We start from the raw sequence: 9529 nt of genomic DNA, 5'->3' as shown, positions 1-9529 counted from the left end.
CTGCTACAGACAGACCTGCGCTTATTCAGCTGTCTCTGCTGCTGCTACAGACAGACCTGCGCTTATTCAGCTGTCTCTGCTGCTGCTACAGACAGACCTGCGCTTATTCAGCTGTCTCTGCTGCTGCTACAGACAGACCTGTCTCTGCTGCTGCTACGGACAGACCAGTCTCTGCTGCCTTGCTATACGGACAGACCTGATCTTGCTGCTGCTACAGACAGACCTGTCCTGCTGCTGCTACAGACAGACCGTCTCTGCTGTGCTACAGACAGACCTGTCTCTGCTGCTGCCCCTACAGACAGAATGTCTCTGCTGCTGTACAGAACAGAACCTGTCTCGTTGCTGCTGCTACAAACAGGACCTGTTCTTCTGCTGCTGCTACAGACAGACCTGTCTCTGCTGCTGCTACAGACAGACCTGTCTCTGCTGCTGCTACAGACAGACCTGTCTCTGCTGCTGCTACAGGTCTGTCTGTAGCAGCAGCAGAGACAGGTCTGTCTGTAGCAGCAGCAGAGACAGCTGAATAAGCGCAGGTCTGTCTGTAGCAGAATATCTACACTGAGAATGAAACCATGTTGTTTGTACACAATGTGATCACCTGTTGCGACTGTTGCAGCTGCTCTTGGAGAAACAGGCAGAGCAGGCGATACTGGAACGACAGAAGCATTACCTTGAGGAGCACAGGCAGGAGCAGCAGATGCTTGAGCAACAGCAGAGGGCGTTACTGGAACGACAGCGGGAGGATCAAGCGAGGATGAGGCAGCAGCAATTCATGGAGCAACAGCAGCGGATTCAGCAACAACAGCAGCAGCAACAACAGCAGCAGCAACGACAACAGCAACAACAGCAGCAGCAGCAGCAGCAACAACAACAACAACAGCAACAGCAGCAGCAACAACAGCAACAGCAGCAGCAGAAACAGCAGCAGCAGCTTGGACCACCGAGATTCGGTATTCATTTTTACATCAATGTATTCTAATGCTTAATGTACATTCTATTAAATTTTGTTGTTGTGATATTTATAGGCATGGCTGAAAGTGTTGGTCATAAGCACTGGAAATAAGTGTTGATGTCATTGACTGATGTACCTAGTGTCTCGTGTTAATATAGACAGAGGCCATTTTGCACGAACGTTTGCATTTGCTTTGTTAACTTTTCTATGTTAGCTTATGTATTGCGTTTATCGTTCATCACTTAGGACAAGTAGGAGGGCCTCCACCCCCAGTGCAAGAAAGGGGTGAGAAAGGGGGAGCTAGACTACCATCCCTGATGATGATGGACATACATCCAACCCGGGAGTTAGAGTTCAGAGAGGGTAAGTATATATAACACAGAGTCCGAACCACAAGGTGAATCCATTTATTATGAAATTTGACCAAAAAGTTATTTTAGTCACTTGCCTCCAAGTAATTGTTCCTTACCATGCTCTCTACCGTTCTTCTGTTAGTTCAGCGATGGGAGATAGTTGAAACCTAGTTGACAGTTTAACTATTTTTCCTCATGTTTTGCAGAGGATAATGAATCTCAGAAGCCCATAATTTTACCACATGCACTGGAGAAGGTTCTTGCATTCAAGACAGAGCGAGCATACCAAGTCGGTGAGTCTTCCCAATGCAGCCTAGACCAGCTTCTGTCTCATAGTAACAGTGTTTATACCACGACATCTTCGACATGTGCGAAAAGAATTCGTAACTTCATATCTTTTCTGCAGGCGTTGATCCCAATGAGGCCCTCCCAGAAAATCTACAAGCAAGAGAAAGGGCTGAACTGGAAGAGGAGGAAGATGAGATTGCTGAGAGAGAGGTAGACCTTCGTTATGAGGACAATCTACAGACTGCGCCAGTCGCCCAGGAAACGAGTAAGGAGGTAAGTTACTGATGATGGTGAGAGTACTTTTTTACCCAGCTCTTTTGTGCTCATCTTTCCATCTTGTCAACGCACGGCCAAAGCTAATTTCGTTATTTCTCTTCGGAATGCCACTTCAGTTGTGCACCAGTTCTCTTTAAGCTGCTGCGCCCATTATCAAGTAATGTATACAAAACGTGTGTGTTATCAGTCGAAGAACAAGAAGAGAAAGAAGAAAAAGAAGAAGAAGAAGAATAGACTGCAGCAAGAAGAGAGGATAGATGACCAGGATGACCAATCTGACCCCGAACCTGACGTGGAAGTGGAGTACGCTAGTTTTTTCTAACTATACACAATGAGTCTCATCAGTGTCATTGGGATTGGATTGTCATAGAACCACTTTTACGTGGTGAAATTTGACACTCATGTTTACTCTTAGGCCTTGTCATGTCAGTCAGTCATGTGGAACTACTGAAGGTTATTATCAGGAGTACGTTCTTACTATTCATCATTGCTGCGGTCTTCCTCCTGCAGGTATATTCAGGACACGCTAGACCTGAATCCAAGCGATCCTGGATATCGACACTTCATGAAGATATTCGAAGCGTTCAAGGTACTATTCGTAACAGCCATGAAATCTATCTCCATGATATAATTATATGTGGTAGCACAGCACCGATGTGATGTCTATGAAGCGAATGACTAATTGTACTTTGTAAGCTGTGACCAGTGCTACCAGTGGACTAACCACTGTAGTATTTACTGTGAAAGCAGCTGCGTGGCCTCGAGTTAAGGAAACGGAGATAGGCACCACCCTATGCGCCACAGAGGCGCGGGAAGGATTTAACTTTAAGCTGTGACCACAACACAATAAAAAAGTTTATTGTAGCATCCTTATAAACAGTTGGTTGAAGACTCGCTTAATTTGACGTCTTATGCCCGATATTTCTTACAGCTAAGTGAACCAGTTGAACCTGTGATAGAAGAAGTGAGAAAGCCAGGGGAAGTGAAGAGGGAAGAACCTGCAGACCCTATGAGGGACAAGGCACCGAAAGAGTTGTTCGAGGAAGATGATGATGAGGTTACCTAACTAGCGTCTATGCAAATTTTCTTTCTCTCTGCCGTAGATGACAATAGTGTTTGTCTTTTATACTTTATATAGTTTTATATGTTATTGTATCCCTCGCGACAAAGTCGGCGGGGATACTAGGGTTTCATGTCTGTACAGCCGCCGCTCGGTCCGCCGCAGAGAATTTCCCTTCCACTCTATAACTCGACCCCTAATTGACCTAGCGCTACCAAACTTGGTATACATCTTGGGGAGAAGGTGGGCAGCGTACCAAAACCAGGTCACTGCGACCATTATTTGACCTTTACCTTGACCTTGATCATATTTCCCTTCCATATTCGCATCTATAATCTGCAATTCCTAATGGTTAGCAAGGGTGGTTGGCATCGTAGTAGTCGTAATTTTTCCTCATTGAATTTTTTCCGTCTGCAGACAAGAAGAGCTAAAGTTGCTGTTGGAGCAGAAGGCTTTGGAGATGCAGGAGAAGGAAGAGCAGGGGAAGAAACAGAAGGAGCAGGAGCAGAAGCTGCGTGAAGAGCAGCGATCCATGCAGGAGCAGCTGTCACGCATGCAGGATGAGGAGAGAAAGCGCAAGGAGCAGGTGAGAGAGGCTGCCTGATTCACACTGACATGCAGAGACGAGAGGCATGTGTGCAGTACCGTAGTAATAGTTACGAAAGCTTGCGTAATATTGAAAAAGAAATGAACTTGTGGTATAAGTTACAAACATCACGTGATATGTGGGTAGGGAAATTCGTCTAATGTCGCAGTCATCTATGCAACTCTGCTTTGAACGTCGGTCGTAGGCAGTGTGAGAGGAGTGTGTGATTTGCAACAATTATTACACATCCCTAATGCATAGGTTCTAACCTGAAACTCAAGAACACTTTGTTGACAACTTACTAATGGGATGTTAACGATGAGTTTCACACTAGTAGTGACGGTCGCTCATTCCACGGTGCACGGGTTCCGACTTGGAATCTTGCCCACACGTCGTTAAGCATCGTTAACGGAGACGAGTGTGTTGTAGTCGATGAGGGATGAGGAACATCTGCAGCAGCTGGTTACCGAGCAGCGCGTCATGCTAGAGGAACAGGACAAACAGCGCAGGCATTTCGAGGAGCAGCAGCAGCGGCTGCGCAACCAGCAGGCCGAGATCGACTTCCAGCTGCAGCAGCAAGTGTTTCAGGTACGTGGTACTGGGTGCTTCAGGCTTCGCCTTTTCACGGTGCCGATCGGCCCAAGCCCTGTAAACAGCCCCATCTCCGGTATCCACGGGGCTTTTTTTCCCCCAGTCTCCCAAATTTTGAGATTCTGAGAATCGAAAACGAAAATCAGCCCCATCTAGAGAAAATCAGCCCCATCGAGTCTCAAATGTGATATGTACCAAAAAAAATTCGAAGTCATGTAATACTACCATAATATATTCTGTTATACATTTGTTTGATATCGGTTTAAGAGCTATTTCAAGAGCTAGTGTTATGCTGTATGTCTGGTAGCGGTGAAAATAAATATTTCTTACTTACCTACTTAGCTACTTACTTACTTACTTACTTACTTACATACTTACTTACTTACTTACTTTAACTTACTTACTTGACTTACTTACTTACTACTTACTTACCTACTTACTTACTTGACATACTTACTTACTTACTTACCTTACTTAACTTACCTACTTTACTCTATAACTTACTTTACGCCTACTTAGCTTACTTACATACTTACTTACTTACCCTACTTACTTACTTACTTACTTACGATACTTACTACTTACTTACCTTTACTTAACCTACTTACTCTACTTACTGGTACTTACTCTGCTTACTTACTTACTACATAGCATACTGTACTACGCCTCTTACGTTACTTTACTTACTACTTAACTTACTTACCCTACCTACTGTAACTTACTTACTACTTACCATACTTACTTACTACTTACATACTTACTACTTAAACATACTTTGCTTACTTACTTTACTTAACTTGCTTACGTACTTACTTACTTACCTATTACTAATACTTACTGTACATACTTACTACTTACATACTACTTACTTACTTGGTACTACTTACTTACTTACTTACTCAAACTTACTTACTTAACTTACTTACTACTTACTTACTTACTTACAACTTACTTATACTTACCTAACTTACTACACCTTACCTACCTACTTACTTACTTACTTACTTACTTACGTTACTTACACTTACTTATACTAACTTACGCTAACTTACTTACTTACCTACCTACTTATCTTTACTTACTTAGACTACTTACTTACGGCTTATACTTACTAAAGCAACTTGGCTTACTTACTTACTTCTTACATTACTTTTACTTACTTACACCACTTACTTACTTACTTGACATACTTACTTACTTACATACTTACTCTACTTACTTAGCCTACTTTACTTACTTACTTACTTACCTACTTAACTTACTTACTTACTTAACTAACTTACCTTACTTAGCTTACTAGATCTTAACTTACTGTACTTACTTACTAACTTACCTACTTACTTTACTTAGCCTACCTAACTTACTTACTTACTTGTACTTACTTACTTACTTACATACTACTTACTAACTTACCTACTTACTCTTACCTTACCCTCACTTCTTACTTACTGACTAACTAACTCTTCTCAATACACTAACTACTTACTCTATTAAACATACTTACTTACTTACTTACTTACTTACTACTTACTTACTTACATACTTACTTACTTACTTAATCTTATATACTTACGTTACTTACTTACTCTACATTACTTACTTACCTACTTACTTAACATACTTACTTTACTTCACTTACTTAGTTACCTACTTACCTACTTACTGCTATACTTGCTTACTGCTTACTTACTTACTGTACTTACTTAACTTAACATACTTACGTTACTACTTACTTACTTACTTACTTACTAACTTACTTACTTACCTACCTACTTACTTACTTACTGTACTTCCTACTTACTATACTTACGTTACATACTTACATACATTACTAAGAACTACTTGCTTAACTTACTACTTACTTACTTACTTACTATACTTACTTACTTACTTACTACTTACACTAACTTACTTACTTACATACACTACTTACTACTTACCTACTTACTTTATCTTACTACTTACTAGACTACTTACTTACTTGCTATCACTTACTTACTTACGTGTACTTACTAACATTACACTACTTACTACTTACCTACTACTCTTAGCTACTACTTACTTATCTTACTTACTTACTTACTTACATACTTACTTACTAACTTACCTACTTACTTATTACCTACCTACTTACTTACTTAACTTAACTACTTACTTACATACTTACTAAACATACTTGCTTACTTACTTGTACTTACTACTCTACTACTTACTAGCTACTTACCTACTACCTTAGCTTACTTACAGACTTACTTACTTACATACTTATTACGTCTACTAACTTTTACACCTACTTACTTACTTACTTACTTACTTACTTAACTTATACTTACTTTGACTACTTACTTACATTACCCTACTACTTACTATCGTACTTACCTACTACTTACTAACGTTAACTTACTACTTACTACTTACTAACTTACCTTACTACTTACTTACCTACCTACTTACGTTACTTACTTACTTACTTACTTACTTACATACTTACTTACTAACTTACCCTAGCTTATTATCTTACCTACCTACCTTACTTACTTCTTAACTGACTACCTTTTACATACTTACTAAAATATACTTATACTTACCTTACTTGTACTTACTTACTTACATTACTTACTCCTTATTACCCTAACTTATATACTTACTTACATACTTACTTACTTAACTACTTACTTACTGCAACTTTACCTACCTACTTACTTAGGACTACTACTGACTCTACTACTACATCTACTTTACGTTACTTACTTACCTTACTTACATTACTTACTCTTACAATTTTGCAGCAGCGGCAGATGCTGGAAGGAGGAGAACCGCGGACAGGAGTGCAGTGCAGCATCAGTGCGATGCCAGAGCGTCAGCCGCGAAGCTCTCGGCGACGCGCAGCAGCAGCAGTGGATGGAGACCGAGCGAAGTCGGCACGCAGCATGGACAGTTGCCAACCAGCAGCTGCTGCAGAAGCCAGCTGGAGCGGCACACGGCTGATCCAGGCTGAGAGCCATCCGCAATCCTCGCAGCAGTCAGAGACAGGTGAGGGAGCGAGGGTCCTGTCTGTTAGCAGCGAGCAGAGACAGGTCTGTAGCAGCCAGCAGAGACAGGTGAGGCACGAGGGTCTGTCTGTAGCAGCAGTACATGTATGTCTGTAGCAGCAGTACATGTATGTCTGTAGCAGCAGAGCAGAGACAGGGTGCAGGCAGACGGAAGGGTCTGTCCTGTAGCGCAGACAGGCGTAGACAGCGTAGCAGAAGCAGGTAAGGTTGCAGGCAGCGAGGCGTTAGCTCTTCTTAGCAGCAGCAGCAGACAGGTCATGTAGCAGCAGCAGAGACAGGTGAGCACGCAGCGAGGGTCTGTCTGAGCAGCAGCAGAGACAGGTCTGGTAGCAGCAGCAGAGGACAGGTGAGGCAGCGAGGTGTCGCCTCTGTAGCAGCAGCAGAGACAGGTCTGTAGGCAAGCAGAGAGACAGGGTCTTTAAGCAGCAGCAGGCAGAGACAGGTCTGCTCAGCAGCAGCAGATGACAGGGTCTGTCTGGTAGCAGCAGCAGAGGACAGGTCTGTCTGATAGCAGCAGCAGAGGGAGTTTTGGTCGCTTAGCCAGCAGCAGAGGACAGTCCTGTAGCAGCGCAGAGACAGGTCTGTAGCAGCGCAGCAGAGACATGTGCTGCTAGCAGCACAGAGACAGGTCTGTAGGCAGAGCAGAGACCAGTCTGTCTGCAGCAGCAGCAGAGACAGGCTGTCCTGCAGAAGACCAGTCTGTCTGCTAGCAGCAGCAGAGACAGAGGTCTGTCTGAAGGGCAGCAGGCAACAGGTACAGTGTCGTGTAAGAGCAGCAGAGACAGTCTGTGAGAGCAGCAGAGTGCTGTAGCAAGCAGGCAGAGACAGGTCTTGTCTGCAGGCAGAGAGAGCAGGTCTGTTCGCAGCAGCAGGCAGAGACAGGTCTGTCTGTTAGGCAGCAGCAGACGACAAGGTCTGTCTGGCAAGCAGCAGATCAGAAAGACAGGTCTGTCTGTAGCAGCAGCAGAGACAGTCTGTCTGTAGCAGCAGCAGAGACAGGTCTGTCGCAGCAGCAGAACGAGAGGCAGGGCAGTCATGTAGACAGGGCACGAGGGTGTAAGGTCTAGCGCAGCGAGAGACAGGTCTGTCTCGTAGCAAGGCAGCAGAGACAGGTCTGTCTGCAGCAGCAGGCAGAGACAGGTCTGTAGCAGCAGCAGAGACAGGGTCTGATAGCAGCATCAGAGACACGGGTCTGTCTGTAGCCAGGCAGCAGAGACAGCGTCTGTTCTGGCCAGCAGCAACAGAGACACGGTTCTGCTTCGTAAGCAGCAGCAGAAGACAGGTCTGTCTGTAGCAGCAGCAGAGACAGGCTTTGTTGAGCGGCAGCAGAGACAGGTCTCGTCTGTAGGCCAGCAGCAGAAAAGCAGGTCTAGTCATGTAGCAGCAGCCAGAGACAGGCTGGTCTGTTAGTCAGTCAGCGAGACAGTCTGGTCTGCTGCAGCAGAAGATGACAGGTCTGTCCGTAGCAAGCAGGCAGAGACGGTCCTTCCGTCTAGGCAGCTCAGCAGAGCAGGTCTGTCTATAGCAGACAAGCAGAGACAGACATGCATGAAGCGCAGGTCTGTCTGTTAGCCAGCCACCAGAGACAGCGGTCGTCTGTAGCAGGCAAGCAGAGAACAGCTGAATAAGCGCAGGTCTGTCTGTAGCAGCAGCAGAGACAGCCGAGAGGAGAGGCGCAGGTCCTGTCCTGTAGCAGATATCTTACACCGAGAATGAAACCATATGTTAGTTTGTAACACAATGTGATCACCGCTGTTGCGAACTGTTGAGCTGAGCCGCTCTGGAAACAGGCAGCAGCAGGCGATACTGGAACGACAGAAGCATTACCCTTGAGAGCGACAGGCAGGGAGCAGCCAGTATGCTTGAGCAACAGCAGAGGGGCGCTACTGGAAAGCGACAGCGGGAGGAATCAGCGAGGTTATGAGGCAGCCAGCAATCCATCGGAGCAACAGCAGCGGATTCCAGCACACAACAGCAGCAGCAACAACCAAGCAGCAGCAACGACAACAGCAACAACAGCGAAGCAGCAAGCAACAAAACAACAACAGCAACAGCAGCAGCAACAACAGCAACAGCAGAAACAGCAGCAGCAGCTTGGACCACCGAGATTCGGTATCATTTTACATCAATGTATTCTAATGCTTAATCGTACATTCTTATAAATTTGTTTGTTGTGATATTATAGGCATGGCTGAAAGTGTTGGTCACAAGCACTGGAAATAAGTGTTGATGTCATTGACTGATGTACCTAGTGTTCTCGTGTTAATATAGACAGAGCCATTTTGCAACGAACGTTTGCATTTGCTTTGTTAACTTTTCTATGTTAGCTTTATGTATTGCATTTATCGTTCATGTCACTTAGGACAAGTA

At 44.3% G+C, this 9529-nt stretch overlaps 1 protein-coding gene across 1 annotated transcript in view; it reads left to right on the top strand.

Moving 5' to 3' along the window:
- Nucleotides 1-9529, top strand: part of LOC106809436 (splicing factor 3B subunit 2-like) — a 37285-nt gene that overhangs the window by 9451 nt on the left and 18305 nt on the right. Inside the window, exons 3-9 of the mRNA XM_014812515.1 lie at nt 617-950; nt 1199-1315; nt 1512-1598; nt 1712-1866; nt 2057-2172; nt 2380-2458; nt 2801-2926. Coding sequence (XP_014668001.1) covers nt 617-950; nt 1199-1315; nt 1512-1598; nt 1712-1866; nt 2057-2172; nt 2380-2458; nt 2801-2926 — 1014 coding nt within the window. The remainder of the gene's footprint in view (nt 1-616; nt 951-1198; nt 1316-1511; nt 1599-1711; nt 1867-2056; nt 2173-2379; nt 2459-2800; nt 2927-9529) is intronic.

Source organism: Priapulus caudatus, unplaced genomic scaffold (genome assembly GCF_000485595.1).
Source record: "Priapulus caudatus unplaced genomic scaffold, Priapulus_caudatus-5.0.1 Scaffold354, whole genome shotgun sequence".
In the NCBI taxonomy this organism is placed as follows: Eukaryota; Metazoa; Priapulida; class Priapulimorpha; order Priapulimorphida; family Priapulidae; genus Priapulus; species Priapulus caudatus.
Note: the sequence above shows the minus strand (reverse complement) of the source record. Positions and strands in the feature narration are given on the sequence as shown.